Here is a 17,469-nt window from a genome sequence, read left to right as displayed (position 1 = left end):
AGCAGCTGCCTTTTGCTTTCAACAGTCGCCCGAGCGCTCCCTCTCCGCACCCGCCGCTGACCCGCCCGCTTTCCTGTTCCATCCCAAGAGAATTTATCTCTTTCCTTCACCGCAATCTCGCACAACACAACACACCCACACACGGCAAAAATGGGCAAAGGTCTACGATCAAGCGTCCTCAAGACGAACAATAGAAAGCTCAAGAAGAATGTTTTCGGCCCCGTCGAGGCTGCTCGCACCGAGCGTCTGTCGCAAAAGCTGCAAGAATTAGCCTCGCAGCCAAAGCCCCCAAAGGCCGAAATGGAAGTCGAGGAGTCAACTGGTATGCATTTTCTTTGTCGCGACTCACGACCACCTAGGCTGACCTTTCCCTTCCACAGAGTCGAAGCAGGCCGCGTCCGAGGCCAAGGCTACCAACGCAAATGGTGCGTTAAATGCTCTTGCAATCCCGGTGCCAAAGTCGCTCGCCCATCAATGTCCCGCTACTGCTGCTGCCTCGATGAACATGCTCACTCCTCCACCCACCCCACCGCTTGACATCTCCGACTTCAGCAAACCCTCTGTCAGATCCGCCCACCGACACTACGCCGACGAACAGCTCTTCTTCCACCTCCTGGGCGTCTCGACCGACATCCACGGCTTCGACTCGTTCGGCAACATCTGTTTAGGCTTCGGTTCCGACTCTGAAAGTGACAATGAGAGCAGCAGCAGTAGCAGCAGCCTTGGCAGCGGCTATGAGTGAGCCAGTTGACTGTCTGAACGAGGCTAACCCGCCTTTTTCATCATCAGACACCGCCATGGAAATCGACTTGACCAACGCTCCCAGATCAAGCTGGATCAAGGCCGAGAAGAGAGCCAAGGAAGAGAAGCGCAACCGCATCGAGAAGAAGCAAAAGCGCAAGGTCATCAACCAAATGACCTTCAAGAAGAACCCTCGTACCGGAAAGAAGTGAGAGGCTCATGCCCATATCATCTTCACGATTCGAGTCACGGGACGAGATCGAGACACTCGGTCTCAGGGGAGGACGGGAGGAGGGGAGGAAAGCAAGCATCAGGGCGCGAACTCATCGCCGCAGCCCAACGGAGTTTCGGAAAGGGTAGAAAGGTCTGTCTTGGGTTCCAACAACAAGGATTACCGGCGTCAAATACCAAAGGATGGCTGGCTGCACTGTCGGAACAAAAAGGACGTTTCAAGGGTGTAGATGAAGTTTTGTTTCGCATACGCGATTGTCATATCCACGCGAAGAATCGAGTTTGCATGTTTTTGCTCTGAAATCAGCGTCTAATACGTGAATAATGTTGTTATCGTTAAAAGCAATGCCTATACGGGTATTCATCCCCAACTCCTAGCTATAAATAATCAGAAGGAAAAAAGCCATGCCCATCGTAATTACAGCCTGCCAGACCTCGCATCACAAACAGTCGTCACATGCGGAGGCAGACGTGTTTGTCACCACCTAAATTGACATGACATCGCCATCGCCAACATCAACATGCGGATCTGGGATCTGAATATCCAGACTCAAGAAACCCGTCCTCCTCAGATCGATCAACCTCACCTCTCTGCCTTCCCTCTCAGCCTCGGTGTTCCATCCCTCGACCCATTTCTCCATATCCCTGACTCCCCGCTTGACTCCCGTCCAGCCAAAGTTATCCCACAAGAAGCCTGTTGCAACGCCCATCAAAGCATCAAACCAACTGGCCCAAGTATTTGGCTCAAACGCATGCTTCAACATTGGATTCAGCGTCTCAATAACAGTTCTGAATTCTGACTCTGACATCCACAAGTCCAGGATCTCCGGGTACAGGTTTTGAAGTGCTGGATACAGGTCGCCTGCGACCAGCCAATCTCTTTGTATGCGAATGACACGAGTAGTCGCATAAGCCGCAGACGAGATAGCAACGTGAGGATTCAGATGCGGGAAACAAGGATGCGAAGGTCCCCACGGAAGCTCATCCTCCAGTTGAGTATCGTGACTGTGTGCACTGGCTGTATAATCGATATTGGGAATGCCCTGCCATCCTGGACTCGGAGGCAGCAGACTGGGATGCAGACTCGGTGGACGCAGGGAGTTGCGGCTGGATTGCTCGTGTAGGGTGCGTCGGCTGGGTTTGCGGTTTACGGGCAGAGAGGCTCGTGAGGGTCGTGAGTGTAGGCTGGGTTGTTGGGGCTGTGATTCGAGGTCGGGGATTGGTGGTGGAGGAGGGTGGTTTTGGATCTTTGAGGCTTCTTCTACGCCGGCGAGTTTGTTGAAGGGTTGCATCTTGTCTTTGCTGTGTCGACTGTCTCGGCAGCCTTCCGATGACTGAAGAGTGGAGATGGTATGGAGGCTGTACGCGCCGGCACTCGAGACAGTCGTTGGTGTCGTCGCGATCCGGACTGGAGAATTTGATGTTGGGGACAAAGTGAAGCTTGATGCAGGTGAAGGCTTCTTGGTCAGATCAAAAGGTTGCACATGGTCTTTCTGTCGAGGGTCGCAATTTCCGAGGGCCTTGATGGGCGCCATCGTCCGTGCACGTCCTCTCGTCCATCTCGAGCCGCTGATCTCTACTTTGTCATCTTCTATATAGAAACATGTATTCTGCGATTGTTTTACAAACTGTCCAGACTGGTGATTCCCTTGTATACGAGTCTGATGCGTACTCGGGTCTGATGCCTTGTCTAGATCTCTCTGAGAGGCTTTGTCGCCTGCTACAACTGATTGATGACCCTGTTTGACATCACGCCCGCTTTGATAGGAAGTACACGAGTAGTCGAGTATAAACATATGAGCACATCAGAACTCAGCCTCTCCCACCTACATGTCTCGACTTCCCATCTTTGCGCGTCGACTTCTCTCCAGCCTCCACAAGAACCTCAAAAACATGTCCAAGCCAAAGACCAACAACACTTCCCTCTCCGCCACCACCTCAATCCCTCAAATACACCATCCCACGAGACTACCACAATATACTAGCCTGAAGCATTTACCTGCAGCCGTCAAACTACCATCAGTCGTCAAGTCTTTCAACCTCAAAGTCGAGGTTGGCACCGATGGCACAGTCCCTGCATTCCTACACCTACCCAAGAACTATCAAAACCAGCAAAGCACAGCCGCAATCTTACTTTCGGGCGCTGGTGGTGGTGTAGCAGGCCCTTCTGGTATCTACATCAGTATGGCGGACAAACTGGCCTCGTTGCAAAATGGTCTTCCTGTTCTGCGCATGGATTACCGCATCCCTGCTCGCAACAAGTATTGCGTTGCCGATGTACTAGCGGCTATGGACTACCTCTCCGCTCAGTATGGCGTTGGTAGATTTGTTCTGGTCGGTTGGTCTTTTGGCGGTGCTCCTGTGTTTGCGGTTGGTGGCCAGGACTCTAGGGTTGTGGGATGCGCCACTATCGCTTCTCAGACTGCAGAAACAGAAGGAATCAGAGCGGTGGGAAGAAGAGGTGTACCAGTACTGCTCCTACACGGTACTGGTGATCGTACGTTGAGTCCGCAGTGTAGTGAGAGATTGTACGATATGTATGGATCCAAGGGACAGAGGAAGGTGCATTACTTCGAGGGTGATGATCATGCTCTTACGAGGAATAGTGTTGAGGCTGAGAAAATGCTGTGCGAGTTTATTGCAGGTGTCGCCGGCTCCAAGATCAACGATACTGAAAAAGAGGTGGTAAGCAAGAGTCTTGTTGACGATGGAGATAAGGTCGAGATGATGAAAAAGGGCGGTGACTTGAGGGGTGCTGAGAGTATCGAGTAGACAATCTGTATCATAATTTTTTCCTGGCGCTTCTGCATCTCAAAAGCTGTTGATCGTGTGACAAGAGGGTCATACGGTGACTGGAGACAAAGATAGTCGAGCAGCAGAGGGCCCTTCAACCTGTGCATCACCGGCAATCACTCAAGAGATGCCTCGTAACATGAGAGCAGTCCAACCAAAACAAAACACAACATAGACTGGCAAAACCGAAACCCCCTAGCCGCCGTGTTGCTAGATTGGTCAAGAGAAAACGCACGAGGTTTTCTTCCTTGTTTTTGTCGTGCGAGGATTACTGGGACCCCTCATGGCATTAAAGATCGGCCTTGCCGAGGATCGAACCGGTGGCCATAGGCCGACTGAGCGGAAGGAACACTACTTTGACCGCTGCGCCAGACCACCAGTTCGATGGAATAATGGCTGTCTTGCATCAATATGACCCTATGTTGTTATGTGCTCCACTCCTGGTTGCATGTTCAGGGGTAAACAAGTCATCTTGACAGCGCCAGCCTGGCTCGCAGTCTTTGATATAAACTTTGAACAGGTCCATCATTCTTTTCACTGCTGGTTGTTTTGGTTATATCAACCTAATGTATGCAGCGAGGAGAGGAACCGGGAAATGGAGTTATGTTTCTTGTTTCTTGAATTTTTGAGGCGTAAACACGGATAAACGAGATGAACGAACGCGCCTGGCGCGCTGAAGGACCTACTACCCTACGGTCACGATCTACGAGGTAGACAGACCTTGTGATGAGTAGTATAGATACATACCTGATGGAGGAGGAGTGCACTGTCTACAAACACGTCTCTGCCACTAGCGAGCACACAAGCACCTGATCATCGATATTTTCGCTAACAACCAAGAGGTGAGTGAGGGAAGACGCAGAGGAAGATGGATGCACAAAGCACGCTAACCATCTCCACGAACATGAGAGCGTCGAGTCCCAGACACCAAGGAAGAAGACGCCTCCTCCAGACCAGAAACCCAACATCAATTGATGTGAAGGGACAGTTGTCTCAGCTTTGATATTGAGCAGAAAGAGAAGAAAGAGACAGCTACCTGATGATAGGTGTGACAACGCCGCAGCTCTTGATACAGGTGACTGCGGCATCGAGAGTTCGAGTTCTGCAGCCAGCCACTTTTTGTTCTGGCTTGAAGCTGATACTAGGCCTGCTAAGTTCGAGCAAACTTACACCATGTCAGTCCGACAGTTGAGTCGGAGAATACTGACCCTTGATGTGAGGATGTACGAAGGAAGTCTGCTAAACTTGGAAATTCATGTAACACAAACACCCTCTTATTCCGTGCTCAGACTCACTCGGGACCTACCAGTGGAAGACATCCGGGATTGACTAGCAACATAGCAAGTATTGGGCTCTGGTCAAACTTGCATCATCGCATGTCGGATTGCATTCGGATTGCCTCGCAGGCGAGAAGCTGAGGGAGAAGCTGAGGAAGAGCTTGCGGTTCCGATAGGGGGGTGAAACACAAAAATGTGCGACAGCAAGAGCCCTGTAGAGCTGACAGTGTTCGGATTAAGCAATGCAGAGAGGCGACTTGCATGGTAAACTCGAAGCCATGGATGGCTTGTCGTCGTTTGGCGCACGGGCCAGGGAACATGTCTGACAGGAGAAGGGCTGGCGGCGAGTCAACCGAGTTTGCAGGAGGCACGACGCACTACCAACGGCCGGTAAATCTGGAGAGAAGACGGTTTCGACGTCGCCGCTGGGGCACGGCCGAAACTTTGGTACCTGCAAGTCGATGCAGCGGTGGAACGCGCAGTGCATGTGTCTCTTGTGAATGGCCGGTCACACTGTCGCAATGTTTCGACAAACAAAGGTCGGTCGGGTGGACAAACGTGGAGAGGTTGAAGCAGTTGAGATTTATCCCCGATTTGCATGCAACGGACTGCGGGCACGCGCGGGTGTGGCTGATCTTGGGGACCCACACGACCAGCTCTCAAATTGAGTTTTGGCGCAACCGGTGCCGAGTGGTCGAAGAACAGAGTTGTGGGAACGGGGGCTTTATTATGAGGTTCCTATTCGGAGAGAGCCATGCTGTGCGGTTGTGCTTCGCAGGCGTTTTCTCGCAATACGTGTCTCCCTTTCGGCCTCCTCTCATCATCATCATCATCATCATCTCTCCACAGCATCCATCTCAGTCAGGCGCCACCATCTCGAGTCTCTGGCGCGAAACCATCTTCGGACGGTTGTAGTACGGTTTAGGCTCACCTAGACACTGTGCCTGTTCGCGACGCCGAGCAAAGTCGCGACACGCGCTTCGAAGTGCAGCGCCATCAATCTCCTTAACATCCATCACCACCCGACATCGCACCCTTCTCGCACGTCGCCATGTACAACGCGCATCGCGGCATAGCCGGCGCACCCGCTCCGCCAAACAGCCGTCTTGTCGAGCTGCTCGAGCAGGTCCGCGCCGAATTCGAGGCCCAGGGCGGCCGTGCAAACGAGTATGAGCATCAGCGTGAGTCGTCCCCGTTTGTCCCGCCAAACACCTACCCGCAAGGACGTCACCTACAGACGCATGTGTCGTCTGCTGTGGTCTTGTAGCTGTTCAGCGGTCCCCCTTCGTTTCTTTCTTCTCCATCACTGGCAGCATGGCGTTCCCCAATCCCGATGTTGTCTATACCGACTACAATGGAAGCTTATACGACTTAGTTGCAAACCAGATCCAGGAGATGGAACTCGTCCGCAGCAAGATCTTCCAGCTCGAGCAGACCCACATGCAGATGAAGCAAAAGTATGTTCATGGCACATTGTCTCCGCGTGTCGCGACTGGCGCCAACTAAACTTGCACACAGGTACGAAGAAGACATCTCTCGTTTGCGCCGCGATCTTGAGGCTCGTGGAGGACCAAGCCAGTCTTCGCACACCGGTCCCTCCCAGCCTCCTCCGCCCTCGATCGGTCATGGCCCTGCCAATCTCTTCCAGGGTATCATGGCCGGCGCTACCGCTCAGGGTGGCCCGGGTCTTGCACCTCCCCCTCAAGATGGTCCGCCTCAGGGAGTCCCTGCCCATATCCAAGGTCCCCCTGGATTGAACCCTCCTCCTGGTCCTCCTCAACATGCTCCCTTCGGCGGCTACGGCCAGCCCCCAGCTGGTGTCAATGGTACGATCTGCACATGAATTGCTTGTCGATGAGGCTAACACAGCTTTGCAGGGTACGGTCCCGCACCACCTCAGCCTACAGCTTCTCCTGGCCCTGGCAAGCCGCGAACCAATGCTCGCGGCCCTCCTGGTATCCCCGGCACCCCTCAGCAGAACAACGCAAACCCTTACCCTGGCTCTCCCGCCATGGCGCGCCCCACTCCTCCTCCAGCTCTCGCTCAACAACAGCAGGCTCTTTCTCTGCCCCAACACCAGCAATACGTTCAAGAGCTTGGTGGTAGCGGCAACCAGTTGGTTGACTTGGCTGTTGAAACTCTTCCCAGCAACCTCAAGCGCGAGGGTGAAGACTGGTACGCTGTGTTCAACCCACGCGTTCGTCGCACTTTGGACGTCGAGCTCGTCCATAACTTGGCCCACCAGAGTGTAGTCTGCTGTGTTCGTTTCAGCCGTGATGGAAGATTCGTTGCTACTGGTTGCAATCGTTCTGCTCAGATCTTCGACGTCGAGAGTGGCCAGCAGGTCAAGCATCTGCAGGATACCAGCCTGCCTCAAGATGGTGATCTCTACATCAGAAGCGTCTGCTTCAGCCCTGATGGTCAATATTTGGCTACTGGTGCTGAAGACAAGATCATTCGCGTTCGTACAACCTTTCTTACTCACTTTGACTCTCTGCTGACTCATGAATCTAGATTTGGGAGATTGCCGCTGGTCAGATCCGTCATTCGTTTGCTGGTCACGAGCAAGATATCTACTCTCTGGATTATTCTTCTGATGGTCGTTACATCGCATCTGGATCTGGCGATCGTACCGTTCGTGTTTGGGATATTCCTAACAACCAGTGTGTTCTCTGCTTGACGATCGAGGATGGCGTCACTACCGTTGCCATCTCACCAGACAATCGCTTCCTGGCTGCCGGTAGTCTCGACAAGAGTGTAAGAGTGTGGGAGTTGGCCAGCGGAAACCTTCTCGAGAGACTTGAGGAAGCTGGAGGCAACCCCGGTCACAAGGACAGCGTCTACTCAGTCGCATTCTCGCCCACCAGCAGAGAACTTGTTAGTGGCAGTCTGGATAGAACCATCAGAATGTGGGAGCTCCAGAGCCACTACCCAAACACCCAAAACATGCCACCGAGAAACCCTCGTGGAGGCAAGTGTATCCGCACATTCGAGGGCCACAAGGTATGTTTCCCACTTCGAGCATTGAACATCAAACACTGACACTTCCATAAAGGACTTTGTTCTCAGCGTCGCGCTTTCGCCTGATGGCGAGTGGGTCCTGTCTGGTTCAAAAGACAGGGGTGTTCAGTTCTGGAACCCCCAGACCGGTGACGCCCAGCTCATGCTTCAAGGACACAAGAACTCGGTCATTTCTGTCGCACCCAGCCCTGTCCAAGGCGGTTTGTTCGCCACTGGAAGTGGAGACATGCGTGCGAGAATTTGGAGGTTCGTTTCATCCCACCATCCTGACCATCAACGATCCGCTGACTGACGATGTTACAGATTTTCGAGATATGACCCCTCTCGCGGTTGAACAGCCAGGACCGAATGAAATATCCGGAGTCAAGTTTTCTGGATATCTACGTACATTGTTTTCAATCTCGTTCTCATTTGCTCACTCTCTGGTTATTCTTACTCGGCATGCCTGTCTAGCTGCAACATGGCAGAAAAGTGCAGAAAGAGTTGCATCAAGACGGAAAGACCGAAGAATAACAAAGAAGAAAAGAGATGATAGGAGTTCAGCAAGGCAAAGACATAGGAAGGAGTGTTATGCATCAATGGTTCATGAATACCGACATTTCGAGAGTATGGGTGCGTCTCACGTTGAGAGCATATAAGCTCAATGTGCAGAGAGAGATATTGGCTTAGCACTTCTTTTGTAGCTTCCTCAGATCCTGTATCGATCAATCTAGTTTATACCCTTTTATTGGGCGCATCTGCTCGGCAAAGAAACTGAATTGAGAAGGCGTGCTCACAATGAGCTGTCTGTAGCTGTATCCACATGTCTAACCATGGATGACGCGCTGCTTCATTGCTGCTTGTTGAGCTGCTTGGTTCTGCCAGGTTCGTGGCTGAGGCTCGCAAGGAGAGCGGCTCAAAGCGCCAAGAAGTCGAGGATGACCGAAATGTGGGAAGTCGCAAGTCGATCTGAGAAGGAAGCTGCTCTTGCCCGGCATCTTCTAACTCTGTCCACTCCGCCAGACAACAGACTTTACATTTTGAGTGCGCTCTTCTATTCCCAATCAAAAGGAGAACATCACTCGTCATCTGCAATCGAGTCTCTACAGAGCATCCACCCACCATCGAGAAAAAACACCCGTCTTCGGGACCAGCGTTAACTCCGAGACGCGATCGCGCGCATACACGCCATACCATCTTTTGAGCAGTCGTCAGGTCGTCGCATAGCGTCTTAGTCGCGGTCATGACACCCACACCACCGACGACCAATTCTTCGACCGGCGCGTCCCCCGACAATGGCCAGTACCGCGTCGTGCGCAAGAGAAACCGAATCCCTCTCTCATGTGGGCCGTGTAGACATAGAAAGTAAGTTTTGTCGCAGAAGACTCGATTACAGGCATCTGACTGCTGTTTGAGGTTGAAGTGCAACCGTGGGCACCCTTGCGACAACTGCACCAAACGCGGCGACACGAGTTCATGCGTCTATGCCTCACCCAGTGCTCGCAAGAAGCCCGGCGTCCACCATGTCCCTACCGGCACCCCAGACGACATGCAGAATCGCATCGATCGACTCGAAAGCCTGGTTCTCTCGCTCATGACCAATGGCTCTCAAGCTGCTGGCCCCTCGGCTGCACATGCTGCTATCAATTCGAGCAGGAGTAACAGTCTTGGTACCTCGATTGGCATGCCCTTGGATCCTCAGAGAGACAGCATTAGAGAAGTCGAAGGAGAAGACAGCGATATCAACGACGTCGCGCAGGACATCGGTATCATGAAGATCGACGGTGCCAAGGCCTTCTTCGTGCCCGATGCGCATTGGTACGCCATCTTGTCCGACATTGCTGAGGTTAAGAATTACTTCGCCAGTCACAAGGAGCAGTTCTCGGAACAATCCAGGAAGATCCAGGCTTCAAGAGACGACGATTCTTCAGGCTCGTTCCTGTTCAAGGGCCCGAAGCTGAACAACAAAACCGAGGTCCTTGTAACCATGCCCGACAAGAACGCTGTCGATGACTTGGTCAAACGTTACTTCCAATCTTACGATCCAGCCGTCCGTAAGTAGACGCTACAAACATCTTGCTCGGTTCTCCAAGCTGACTCCTTCAGATATTATCCATGGTCCAACTTTCCAAGGACAGTACGACAGACACTGGCAAAATCCCAACGAGACGCCCGTAACTTTCCTCGCGTTGCTATATGGCATGATGACTCTCGCATTGCAATCGTACACTAGAGCAGGTGACGAGCCTCCAGAGTATCAGGGTAGATCGCACGAGCTGTCCATCTCCTTCAAGCGTCTCACGGCACAGTGCATCGTGCTTGCAGACGTCACCCTTCCAATGCCACAGCTGGTCGAGGCCCTCATACTGCATATCCAGGCCGAGCACAGTAGCAGCAACGATGCCGAGACTGGCATTCTCTTGCTCGTCAACTTGTGCACTCGCCTTGCCATGCGCATGGGTTACCACAGAGATTCTGGTCCTTACCCCAATGTTTCGCCCTTCACGGCCGAGATGAGACGACGAGTCTGGGCTTTCATTCGCCAGGCTGATTTGCTCTTCTCGTGCCAATTTGGTCTTCCTCCCATCGTTCGCTCAGATGCCACTGATTCCGACCTCCCACACAACATCTTTGACGATGAGTTTACAGAGGACATGAAATCTCTACCTCCTTCCCGACCAGAATCTGAGGTTACTCCCGCATCATACATGATTGCCAAGGCTCGATTGATATCCTGCTTCGGCCAGATTGTCGATCGCATTCAATCAGTAAACTCACCGCCAGCCTATGAGGAGATCATGAAGTTGGATGCTCAGCTTCGCGAGGCTCGTACCCAGATTCCACCTCATCTTCAGATGAAGTCTCCTTCGGAGCTGGCCACAGCTGCACCCAACCTGATCATGCAAACCTATGCCCTGGAGCTGATTTATCTCAAGTCGCAGTGCATGTTACACCGCAAGTTCATTGCTAGAGGACGTGACTCGCCGCGCTACGCATATTCTAGACGAACTTGCATTGACGCTTCGATGGAGATGCTTAATCATCAAGCTACCCTGTACCTGGAGTCACGAGACGGAGGCAAGCTGCGCTCAGTCAAGTGGTCCATCTCTTCGCTCACAACTCACGACTTTTTGCTTGCAGCCATGATTGTGTGCCTTGATCTATACCACACCTCTGAGTCTGACAGAAGTGTGATCAAGACTTCTTCGTCTAACCCTTCTTCCCCTCTGAGCGGAGACGTGTGGACGCAAGACCGAAGAGAGCAGATGATCGTAGCGCTCCAGCACTGTGCATCCATCTGGGAGAGTTTGCGCGATAAGAGTATGGAAGCATACAAAGCATCTACGCAGCTTCGCGTCATGCTGGGCAAACTCAGAGCACAAGAACAGCAACAAACAGCAATGATTGGTGGTAGAGAGCAGCAGATGCGTAACACCAGCCAATACGGTATGCGTGGCCACTCCTTTGGCGCCTTCCCTAACGGCCAAGTATCTGACATTGTCGAAGACGAGGTTCCGCCCGAGCACTCTGCTGCAATGACTCTGGGTCTGCTGTCGTCTGGCGGCGTCAGTCCCAATGCTGGGTTTGCTTCAAACGCCCCCGGTTCGCTCAGCATGGAGACGCGCGGATACCCGGCCAGTATGGCCGGTTTGCTCAACGAGCCTATGTCTGAGCGCACAGGCCTGACACCACAATACAGTGGAGTCGATGTTAACGGCGCACAAGCTGTCCAAGGTGCCGCGTCTCCATTCACACAGCTGTTCGGTAGCGGTGCACCAGAAGTGGATTGGGTAAGTTGCACCTCAGCATGACTATCATTGGACATACAACTAATCTAGAACAGGGTGCATGGGACTCGTATGTTCAAGGAGATCCTATGCAGATGTGGTCAATGAACCTTGAAGTCCACCCACTGGACAATCAACAAGCTCAACAGCAGCAAGCGCAGCAACAGGCACAGCAGCAGTTGGCTCAACAAGCCCAGCAAGCGAGCATGAACAACATGTTCATGGGTCCTGCGGGTGCAGCCAACATGATGTGAAAAGGAGCGTGATGAACGGGATTAACGCGACGAACGAATCAGTGAGTGAAATGCAGGAAAGATATCACACGAGCATGGCGTTATTGTGGAGGCTGGCTGTGTTATAGTAATTGCTTGCGGGGCAAGGTGTGCGTTCATACAAGACGGCCAGGAGGACGTGAAGAATTGCTCGTTTGACATTCGTAGCATGGTTATATCGTCAAGCAGATGATTGCTTTTGGTAGATGACCTAAAAGTCATTGTTTACTTGTAATCGGAATTCGGGTAACCGCCCTTGTCGACGGGGTTAGCAGGACCACCTCTTTGGCCGAGTACACCGGCGACATCGACTTCCTCCTTCTTCTGTGCCTTGATCTCGTCTCTGGCCTCCTTCTGCTCCTCCTTCTTGCGATCCAAGTCAGACGCCAGGTCAGGGGCTGCTCCGGTGGCCCCGGGCTTCTTCTCGACGATATCTGCGACCTTTCCTTCGCCAGGAGCGGCCATTTGTTGACCATCGAGTTCGTTGTGTCTGCCGACGGATTCATGTGTCTCGCCCTTAGCCTCTTCGCCAGCGGGTGCACCTCGGATACCGCGAGCTACTGAGGTCGGGGTGGCTTCGGACTGAGAGTGTGCTTGCTCGGAGGGGATGCGCTTGTCGCTGTTATGCGTTAGTGGTGTTGGAGAAGCCTAACTACAACATTGACACATACATTGGGGAAGAGTCATCTTGTTGGTTTGCTTGGGCCTGCTCTGCGGGCTCTTTTGTGGCAGGGTTGCCGGCAGTCGTGTATGCTGCGTCCAGGTTGGGCTGCGAGGGACCCTTGGGATCGAGACCGGAGGAAGACATGATGGTGGTGTTTCGAGGGCAATGCGATTCTGTGTGAGTGTTGTTTGCAGAACTACGGCAGCAATTGGAAGGGTCTATAATATAACAGGGGATGCAATAGAAGAGGTATTCTGCCGATGAGAGGACAAGGTCGCTGTTGGTCGTCGTCGCTTGTCGCCCTTCTGCCGCCCGCATCGTCATGCTTTCCCCACCAAAATCGACGTCATGGATCATCATGAGCTCGAGGCTCAGAGCTGTCTACCGTGTACAAAGGCCTCTTCTTCTCACCTGTTTTTCACTCTGCTCTACATATCTGAAGACCACACATTTCAGAACCCCATACACACATCCAAAATGGCATCTCGCAAGGAAATCATCAACAAGATCTACAAGATCGTTCCTCCCATGCTGGAGAGCTTCCACAAGGGTATTTTGAGCCTCACCCAAAACTCTAGACAAGAAACCCAATTGACTTTTGTGCAACAGGTCAACTTGGTCGCGTGGCTGTCATTGGTGGTAGCGAGGACTACACCGGGGCCCCCTACTTCTCTGGTATGGCCTCTGCAAAGCTCGGTGCCGACATGTCACACGTCATCTGCGAGCCCGGTGCCGGTCAGGTCATCAAGACCTACTCTCCCAACCTCATGGTCCACCCTTATATGCGTCAGAGCAAGAACATGAAGGAGGGCGAGACCATCGACAACATCTCCAAGACTGTTACCGACATGTTGTCCCGTCTCCACGTCGTTGTCATTGGCCCCGGTCTTGGTCGTGACGAGGCTATGCAAGAGACTTGCGCTCGCGTCATCACTGAGGCTCGCAAGCAGGGCATTCCCTTCATCGTCGATGCCGACGGTCTCTTCATCATCCAGAACAGACCCGAGTTGGTCGAGGGCTGCACCGAGTGTATCCTCACACCCAACGTCGTCGAGTTCGGCCGTCTGGCAAAGGCAAAGGGCATTGACGCCAGCGGTGACCCTACAAAGCTGTGCGAGCAATTGGCAAAGGCATTCGGCGGCCCTACCATCATCCAGAAGGGTGCCAAGGACTACATCTCAAACGGCAAGGTCACCTTTGTCAACGACAACGAGGGTGGTCTCAAGCGCTCAGGAGGTCAAGGCGACACTCTCACAGGTTCCCTCGCCACTCTCCTTGCTTACAGAAAGGCCTACCACGACAAGATCTGGGACCACGAGAACGACCTGTCAGAGCCTGAGACAATGGCTCTTGTTGCCTTCGGCGGCAGTGCCATCACCAGAGAGTGCTCTCGTCTCGCATACAAGGAGAAGGGTCGTTCGCTGCAGGCCAGTGACTTGACCGAGCACGTCCACACTGCTTTCCTCAACACAATCGGCGAAAAGACAAAGATCTGAACTTGTCGCCTGTAATGACCCTTTTTGACGGCTTGATAACAAAAGATTCCCTTTTACTTTTTATTGTAATGTAGCGTTTATATCATGAAAAGAAACGACCATGACCTTTACTTGTGCACTAACTCTCTTTATGCACATGGTATTTGTGCAACATTTGTGCAATACTGAACGAGCATGTGCCTCTATTGATTTCGAAGATGATTATAGGCAGAGCCAACGATATCGCTTGCTTGTGCAGCAAATCTGACTGAGTACTGCTTGCTGTTTATGGGTATTCTATCGAGTGTGTTAGCATAACTAAATACCGCTCTCGCTATCAAGACCAGAGGTGTTGGTGTGTCTGCGGAGTAACCTCCTGGATGTAGCTTCACTCAACACTGCTTATCTAGACAAGAACAATATATATCAACCAGCCACGCTCCTTGGGACCTTGACAGACAGGATATCCGCCGAAAAGGACAACGGATGTATGCAAAGACAAATAATTGAGGATTTAGCATCGGGGGGCTTGTAATAGATTTTTCAATATGCGGACAGGGTCATCCCTGAAGCAATCTCTAGATGGAGTTTTGGGGCTCAAATCTAGGCTTTCTAGCCTCCATTCTATAGTTACGACTTAAGAATTCCTTACACGTTCTTTCAGCGCGCGATGCACACGCTGCTCTCTGGTCTTCGCAATTCAACAGCACATCACTTGCGATCTTCAGAGCAATAAGATCCTTGTGAAGGCTCTTAACGCTCTAGGAAGTGACCACTTTGGTGCACCATCCTAATCAGGATGTGGAGGCTCGTAATCGGCGAAAAACTAACGGCCAAAAACGACATCACTATGCAGTCAAGTTTACGAAAAGCGCAAGAACATGCACCGTGATGCCCAAGAGGAGAGCTTTAGGAAGCGCAGATCGTGGAGAAAAGGTCCTCCAAACACGTTGGATCTACCCAAATAGTGGAACCGCAGGTACGGTCCGTCTCCTACACCGTCGTTGACCTTTTCAGACGTTTTCTTCAGCTCCTAGAGCTCTAAAGCATGATCAGCAAGGAGACTACTGGTTATTCCTGGTGGGTTTTGCTGTAGAAGGGAAGGAAAGCCCACATCCTTGTTTGATGACGCTTCTGCTGATCGTCGATTTCCCAAAGGTCGAATGGCGGAGGCTGGGTTTGATGAGATATTAAAGACGCAAAGCCCCAAGAGCTCGGCTTGAGTATCTACCATAGCTCTTTATTCCTACCACTGCACATAGCATCAGTTGTCAGCTACCATCAGTCACGATACCAAAAAAGGCACGCAATAAGAAACACAAAATGGCAGACAAAGTGTAAGATCTTGACCCTTCCACTCCAGCTCACCACTCAAGCTCCAAGTAGCATCAAAGACGACCTGACACCAAAAACTCACAGCACACAAAACACACCCGACGTCGCAAAGGAGCCATTGCCCTCTGGTCGCAACCCGCTCAACGGCAACCCAGGCAACCAATTAAGCCAACGCAACCCTTCAGACGCCAAATCAGAAGATGGCAAGAAAAAGGATGATAGAGATTCGAGTTTGAAGATCAAGATTGAGTTGGATTTGGATGTGGAGGTGCATCTTACCGCGAGAATCAAGGGTGATATTACTATTGGTCTTTTGTAGAGGATGTTAATAGACATTGGTAATGTTGATGGAAAGGGTAGAATGTACAGGGCTTGTAGATATCGTGAACGGTTAATCGGAGCACACTCAACACGTTTGCATATTTGAAGCATCTGATACGACCGTAATGCAAGTGACCATGTGTAACTATACCACACGCGCAAATGATGTCCATCGAAATGCAATCGCGTCAAGAAAATGACATCACGGAGGTTTTTCGGGCGTGCTAGAAACCATATTTTGCGGGTGCCAACTCGAGCAAATATGTGAACATTGACAACTGTACCTTGTAACCAGAAGTCGACACCCTCATCCAAATCCATGGTCTTTGGGATATTAGCAGCCGTGGCAGCTGTGCCAGCCATCGTCGGCACCACCGAAGCAGTCCGACAAGGACAACGCCAAAATGCTCGCGAAGAACATCGAGGCCGGAAGTCAAATTTGACCATCACGTTGCCAGTCCGAAATTCCTACAGCGAACGATTCGACGGAGCAATGATTGTGTTAAAAGACAACAAACTCTACATCGACACCGAGCACTCTCGTCTCGGTGCCAACATGGCTCATCCGTTTTCTGGCTACTATCTACCTATACCATGGATAGGCGACAAGTGGAAGAAAGCAGGATTTAGAAATGGCGAAGGGATGGTCACTACCATTAGCGATGATCCACCGTTCTTAAACTGGGTGTATCTGGATCGAAATACATATGAGGTCAAATATGGCATTCGTGTCGAAGCAGAACCCCATCATGTCGGTCCATGGGATTGCACACCCATTGATCGTCGCTTGACTTTTGAGGGATGGGAAGGCTTTGTCATTGTACAAGAAGATGAAGACAGTGATCTCTGGGCATTGTATTTCGACCGCGATGATGATGGCTTGAGAGGGGAAGGCAAAGTGGGCACGCAAGACAAGAGAATGCTTTTGGTCGAGGTGTCGAGGAAAGAGATGAGGAGGACTAAGTTGGTCTCGGATGAAGAGAGGATCACGCGAATTCGCGAGCAAGCGGATAAGGAGAAGAGGCGAGCACAAGCTGAACTTGAGGTCGTACCGAGCACACCCACGAAGGAAGGAACACCGCAAAACTCGAGCTCGCAACCTGCGGAGAGCGTTGCGACAGGGACTGAGGAGTCCAAAAGCAACGAGAAAGCTAAAGACGACAACATGGATACGTCTGCCGAACAAGGACTCTCAAAACTGGATCTATCACATACTGAGGGCGACGACAGCACTTCGAATAACAACACCAGATCGGAAAAAACAACCGGAGCTGGAGTGACCACTCACCACGACAATGACTCGAGCGAATCTATTAACCAGGGGTCATCACAGTCGTCCAGCTCATACCACACCGCATGCTATGAAATATCTACCGAGACACAGACCACGACCACGACCACGACCTGGTGATAGACGATTTACAGTCGAGAAATGCAACTTTCTCGCTATTTGTGGAAGAAACACGTTGTCTCTCAATCAAATACAGAATCAGCAAAAGGTCCAGGTCGCTCGCAACGTGACTTTAGGGCATCTATTGCGTATTCTGGCTATCGGTCGTGAGCACTTGCCTT

At 51.8% G+C, this 17,469-nt stretch overlaps 9 protein-coding genes across 9 annotated transcripts; 7 read left to right on the top strand and 2 right to left on the bottom strand.

Moving 5' to 3' along the window:
* Window positions 1-150: 150 nt before the first annotated feature.
* On the top strand, window positions 151-953 carry M436DRAFT_79266 (uncharacterized protein; the record flags this gene model as incomplete). The annotated part of the gene is made up of 3 exons (XM_013575032.1): window positions 151-322; window positions 381-710; window positions 790-953. 3 exons carry the CDS (start codon window positions 151-153, stop codon window positions 951-953), a joined length of 666 nt encoding a protein of 221 aa, XP_013430486.1.
* A 537-nt stretch (window positions 954-1,490) lies between these two features.
* Window positions 1,491-1,973, bottom strand: M436DRAFT_20697 (uncharacterized protein; the record flags this gene model as incomplete). Its single annotated transcript, XM_013574500.1, has 1 exon — window positions 1,491-1,973. A coding segment is annotated over one exon (483 nt), but the record flags the coding sequence as incomplete, so codon positions are not given.
* An 892-nt stretch (window positions 1,974-2,865) lies between these two features.
* M436DRAFT_79264 (alpha/beta-hydrolase) lies at window positions 2,866-3,744 on the top strand (the record flags this gene model as incomplete). Its single annotated transcript, XM_013575031.1, has 1 exon — window positions 2,866-3,744. The coding sequence occupies one exon, from the start codon at window positions 2,866-2,868 to the stop codon at window positions 3,742-3,744; it is 879 nt and encodes a 292-aa protein (XP_013430485.1).
* Window positions 3,745-6,093: 2,349 nt separating this feature from the next.
* Window positions 6,094-8,397, top strand: M436DRAFT_70393 (WD40 repeat-like protein; the record flags this gene model as incomplete). Its single annotated transcript, XM_013574937.1, has 7 exons — window positions 6,094-6,223; window positions 6,418-6,499; window positions 6,561-6,868; window positions 6,920-7,503; window positions 7,557-8,045; window positions 8,098-8,309; window positions 8,367-8,397. 7 exons carry the CDS (start codon window positions 6,094-6,096, stop codon window positions 8,395-8,397), a joined length of 1,836 nt encoding a protein of 611 aa, XP_013430391.1.
* Window positions 8,398-9,285: 888 nt separating this feature from the next.
* M436DRAFT_40289 (fungal-specific transcription factor) lies at window positions 9,286-12,084 on the top strand (the record flags this gene model as incomplete). Its single annotated transcript, XM_013574701.1, has 4 exons — window positions 9,286-9,394; window positions 9,587-10,096; window positions 10,149-11,833; window positions 11,887-12,084. 4 exons carry the CDS (start codon window positions 9,286-9,288, stop codon window positions 12,082-12,084), a joined length of 2,502 nt encoding a protein of 833 aa, XP_013430155.1.
* Window positions 12,085-12,327: 243 nt separating this feature from the next.
* M436DRAFT_79261 (uncharacterized protein) lies at window positions 12,328-12,910 on the bottom strand (the record flags this gene model as incomplete). Its single annotated transcript, XM_013575030.1, has 2 exons — window positions 12,328-12,721; window positions 12,774-12,910. 2 exons carry the CDS (start codon window positions 12,908-12,910, stop codon window positions 12,328-12,330), a joined length of 531 nt encoding a protein of 176 aa, XP_013430484.1.
* Window positions 12,911-13,243: 333 nt separating this feature from the next.
* Window positions 13,244-14,262, top strand: M436DRAFT_40620 (YjeF domain-containing protein; the record flags this gene model as incomplete). Its single annotated transcript, XM_013574756.1, has 2 exons — window positions 13,244-13,316; window positions 13,376-14,262. 2 exons carry the CDS (start codon window positions 13,244-13,246, stop codon window positions 14,260-14,262), a joined length of 960 nt encoding a protein of 319 aa, XP_013430210.1.
* A 1,302-nt stretch (window positions 14,263-15,564) lies between these two features.
* M436DRAFT_79259 (uncharacterized protein) lies at window positions 15,565-15,895 on the top strand (the record flags this gene model as incomplete). Its single annotated transcript, XM_013575029.1, has 2 exons — window positions 15,565-15,578; window positions 15,628-15,895. 2 exons carry the CDS (start codon window positions 15,565-15,567, stop codon window positions 15,893-15,895), a joined length of 282 nt encoding a protein of 93 aa, XP_013430483.1.
* Window positions 15,896-16,216: 321 nt separating this feature from the next.
* M436DRAFT_17395 (uncharacterized protein) lies at window positions 16,217-16,861 on the top strand (the record flags this gene model as incomplete). The annotated part of the gene is made up of 1 exon (XM_013574490.1): window positions 16,217-16,861. A coding segment is annotated over one exon (645 nt), but the record flags the coding sequence as incomplete, so codon positions are not given.
* Window positions 16,862-17,469: the final 608 nt, after the last annotated feature.

This window comes from Aureobasidium namibiae (genome assembly GCF_000721765.1).
Source record: "Aureobasidium namibiae CBS 147.97 unplaced genomic scaffold scaffold_3, whole genome shotgun sequence".
Lineage (NCBI taxonomy): Eukaryota > Fungi > Ascomycota > Dothideomycetes > Dothideales > Saccotheciaceae > Aureobasidium > Aureobasidium namibiae.
This window is presented reverse-complemented; position numbering and strand designations above follow the sequence as displayed.